This window comes from Pollachius pollachius (assembly GCF_949987615.1).
Source record: "Pollachius pollachius genome assembly, chromosome: 6".
In the NCBI taxonomy this organism is placed as follows: domain Eukaryota; kingdom Metazoa; phylum Chordata; class Actinopteri; order Gadiformes; family Gadidae; genus Pollachius; species Pollachius pollachius.
This window is the reverse complement of record NC_136939.1, coordinates 15,262,115-15,266,466: the sequence shown is the minus strand read 5'-3', so window position 1 is coordinate 15,266,466 and position 4,352 is coordinate 15,262,115. Positions and strand designations below refer to the sequence as shown.

The 4,352-nt window shown below is 52.4% G+C and overlaps 1 protein-coding gene across 1 annotated transcript; it reads left to right on the top strand.

The window, feature by feature from the left end:
* Positions 1-225: 225 nt before the first annotated feature.
* Positions 226-2,193, top strand: LOC307077632 (uncharacterized protein; the record flags this gene model as incomplete). Its single annotated transcript, XM_079739061.1, has 2 exons — positions 226-579; positions 703-2,193. 2 exons carry the CDS (start codon positions 226-228, stop codon positions 2,191-2,193), a joined length of 1,845 nt encoding a protein of 614 aa, XP_079595187.1.
* Positions 2,194-4,352: the final 2,159 nt, after the last annotated feature.

The following is a 4,352-nucleotide window of genomic DNA, read 5'->3' as shown; positions in this document are numbered from 1 at the left end:
GTAATGTGACAGAAATGAGGGAGAAATATAAATATTCCTCTCTGTATGACTATCTAATAATGATAATCTAAAAATGATACATCCTAATAAAACAACATAATAATCATCAGGCGTTGCAGTCATTGCCTCATGAAGATCTGCTCAGCGTTCTCACACTGTGTCTCTCTTCTGTCCCTCCCGTCCGCACGCCATCCAGGTGCTTAACCTCCCTCCTGCCAGTTCTGCATGGTCATGACCTGTCGTCACGCCCCTTCCCCAGCCCACCTCGTCCTATTGGTCCTGCTTTGTGTCACTCCACAGCTGGCTGGCGCCGCCCCTGTGCGGGGGGAGGGAGGCGAGGGAGGGGTGGCTGAGGGGCGCGCACGGACAGACCTCAGGGACGACAGCCTTGGCGGCGTGCTCTCGCTCCCACGCCTCCGCCTCTCTGAGGAGGAGGCGCCGGGGCGGGGGGAGCTCAGAGATAACCCCCTGGACCCCGCGCTGCTGCTCAGCGCTCTCCTGGAGGTCCTGGACCGCCCCGGGGCCCGGGGCCTGCAGGAGAACGGGACAGGGGGAGATGGGGATGATGGGGGGGCCCCGGTCGCAGAGCGAGGGCCTGATAGGGAGGAAGAGGAGGAGGAGGAGGAGGAGGAGAAGGAGGAGGAGGAGGAGCAGAGGGGAAGAGCGAGGCTCGGGGAGCAGAGGTATGTGACGGCGTCCCAGGAGGATGTGGCGCAGGGGGCGGGGGGAGAGGAGGAGGAGGGCCCCTGGGGGGACGCGGGGCCGGCCCTCGTAGGGAGCAGGGATGGGGGGCCAAACCCAGAGGAGCAGGGGGAGGGCGATCCGTCGCCGGGGGAGTCAGACGAGCCGGGCCCCCGGGGAGACGACTCCAAGCTGCGTCGCAAAACCAGGGGCTACTTTCAAAACATTGACTTGGGTCTCCAAGACAACGAGATCCTGCCCCCGCTGAAGGGCTACAAGGCCTACAACACCCAGCTGGCCCGCGCCGGCAAGAAGCAGCACTGGCCCGAGGAGCAGGCCCGCCCCCGGCCCGCCCAGGGGGGCAACTTCATGGACGACTTTGACGCCGAGGCCGAGGAGCTGGAGGAGGAGGTGGAGAAGGAGGAGGAGAGCCTCTCCCGCCTGGAGGAGGAGGCCAGGGCCCGCGCCGAGAAGCAGGAGGTGCTGAGGCAGCAGCAGGAGGCGGAGCGCGCCCGGGAGGAGGAGCAGCGGCTGGCCGACATCGCCTCGGACATGCTGCTGCAGTACATGGGCCGCAAGCCGCCGCCTTACATGAAGCCGCGGCCCAAGAGCAGCACGGGCGCCGCCGGCAACACGGCCGAGGACAAGCGGTCCGAGGAGGTGGCCGCCGACGACGACGACGACGACGACGACGACATGGACCAGCAGATGATCGACCGGCTGATCGAGATCAGCAGCAAGCTGCACCTGCCCGCCGACGACGTGGTGGAGATCATCAGCGACGTGGAGGAGAAGAAGAAGAAGAGGAAAGAGCTGCAGCAGCGGCCCGCCGACCTCCGCCCCGCCACCCAGCGGTTCAGGCCCCTGGTGCCCCCGCCCCTGGCCACCCCGCCCATGTACCACTACACGGCCTCCAGCAACCCCAAGAAGGCCGGCTACAAGCACAGGTCCGGCAAGAAGTGGCAGAAGGACAAGGTCCAGGCGTACAAGCAGGACTTTTGGTACAAGCCTCAGAAGCAGCGTGACTACTGGTACAAACCGCAGAAACAGTTTTTGGCCTTCCCCTCCTATCCCTACTACCAGAAGCCATATCGCGCCTACTACCCTGTGTATTTCCCGTACCCTAAGCAACACTATTACGGCAAAGCGTCCCCTTCCATGGACCAGCAGTTCGGACCCCAGGAACTCGAACTCCCGACCCCCAGGCGCAGGTTCCGGTCGGGGGGGAAAGGTCGCGGGCAGGGCTGGAGACAGCAGCAGTCCCCGCCCCAGAGCCCCATCACCCCTTACATCTCCAATTATATCCTCCCCCACCCACGGACATACCAGCCCTTACCTCCCCCCAAACCAATAACTCCCGCCAGGAGAGGACGGCGCCCCCACTACTTCTACCCCCAGGTGACCCCCCACGCAGACGACTATGAGGAAGACGGACTGGTTCCTCAGCTGGACAGCGAGGAGGAGCTGGAGAACTTTATTGAGAGGATCTACATGAAGCGCAGAATGTACTGAGAGGTGTCAGGACCGCGGTCCATGCAGAGCCCAACCCTCTGTGGGACAGATAGAGCAGATGAGAAGGGAGGGAAGAGGTTAAAATATTTAAAAAAAGAATCAAAGCAGATGACGATGGAAAAGGGGATGTGTACATTTAAGCCCCATGGGAGCGCAAGGGTTAGGAAGAAAAACGGTTTGCTTTTGTGTTGTTGATTTCTTCTCCTGTCGTTTTGTTGATTTAGGGTCGTGGGTGGGGAAACAGGGGTTTCAGGAAGAGTTTCGCCCTGTGACCGTATTCTGCCTCTGGATCAGTTTACATTCAAAAAACAGAACGTACCCCAGTGTATGTCTGGCTCCATTCAGGTCAATCTCTGATGTTCTTACGTTCTGTGTTTCAGAGTTCTTGGTGAGAAGGCACACACACACACACACTCACGCACACAGATACACAATCACACAACTGCAAGCATGCACCCCCGCACGGCATATGCACGCAAGCACGCAAGCACATGACGCACGCACGCACGTACGTACGCACACACACAAACACACACACACACACACACACACACACACACACACAGATACAAAGTGACATCAATTCACAAGAAAATGTGCCAAATGTGTGAGACTCATGTTTACAACTGTTTTTGATTTTGGTCTTTGACGTGTTAATGTCATGGTACATATCAAATATTACGCACAATACTCCTGTTTTTTTCTTTCATGCCAAAAATAACGTCCATCTATAGATAAGGTAAAAACCTTGAAAAGGTTTTCAATTTGAAAACATGAAAAATATATTTCAACTCAACTCCATTCTACAATGATTGCCTTGAAGTGGTTGTTATTATACCATCAACCAAATTCAGATCTATCCCATCATATCAACAACAATCCCAAATGATCCCAATGAGTGAACCCTGTGGATTCCAAAAGCACAACTTTCACCATTGAACATCTCCAGCCTGGTGCTCTGAGGGTTTATCAGTTGTTTTGGGATACAGAGGTTATTATAGTAAAGACATTGTGTTTCAAATCACATTCGCCAATATTAGTTTAGTATTAATAGTCATGGAGAACCCTTAGTTGCCAAACATCTATTGTGTTTTAATTGTCTTTCCCATTGTGTTACTTTAACATCATTAGCTGCTGCCAGGGCACCTGTCTTTTATTTAGATTTTACTATAATTTCTTTAACCTTTTTCATCCCTCAAACTCTGCTTTTTCTTTGTTCTGAAAAAATACTTGAAGTCACATATTTATTCTGCAGCCTGTCAATGGGATTGAGAGAAGACATGAACCAAGAGGCAAAACAAATGTTATTCATTTCTGAAGAGTTGGTATTGAAAAGATACAGGTTGAAGAGTCAGGGATTGCGTTCAAAACGTTAAATGCACGTCTTTTTACTTGCAACAAAAAAAATGAACAAAAAAATGAACAAAAAAAAGAGAAAAAATTAAACAGTGTGGAGAAATCAAGACGACTGTTTCTCTGAATAAACTGTGAACATAAAAAAAGAATTATTCTCAAAGGAAGATAGCCACTGTGTCTGCAGGTAGGCCGTCTGTCTGTCAAAGGAGAATGTTGTGGTCCATGTCACTTTTAGCATTGTAAGATGTACAGTGTGAAATAAATATTCCTGTGCAATGTGTAAATAACAGCATGATGATTAATAGTTTTGCTATAAGAGAAAGAATAAAAGCAATTATTTTATTAAAGCTCAGCTTTTTTTATGCCTTCTTCGAGAACGCCATGTTGGAAGGACTGAAGTCCACGGGGGAAAAACACGCACAGTAAATAAAATGTGGCTGAGGAAATAAAGGGGAACGCATTTGCAACCAACTGTAGCAAGCTTAGCCTATGAATCTGTTGCACCTAGAGAATGGAAAACGACACAAAGAGGTGCAGAGGAGAAGAAACAATATGGCAGAGGGCTGGAGGCAGAGGACAAAGAGTTATGAGAACCGGAAAGGGAGAAGTCGCCAAAGACGGGTAATTTTCAGGATGTGTTGGGGGAGGGGGGAGGGAGAGGTTGGGGTGGGCGGGGTAGGGGGAGATGGGCACTGCAGTGATTGATGAGTCACATGATTGGTGTATGAGTCATCCATCTGTACACTTTCCTGCGCAGTATTACACACACTACAACGCACTACACCCACACACACGCACGCACG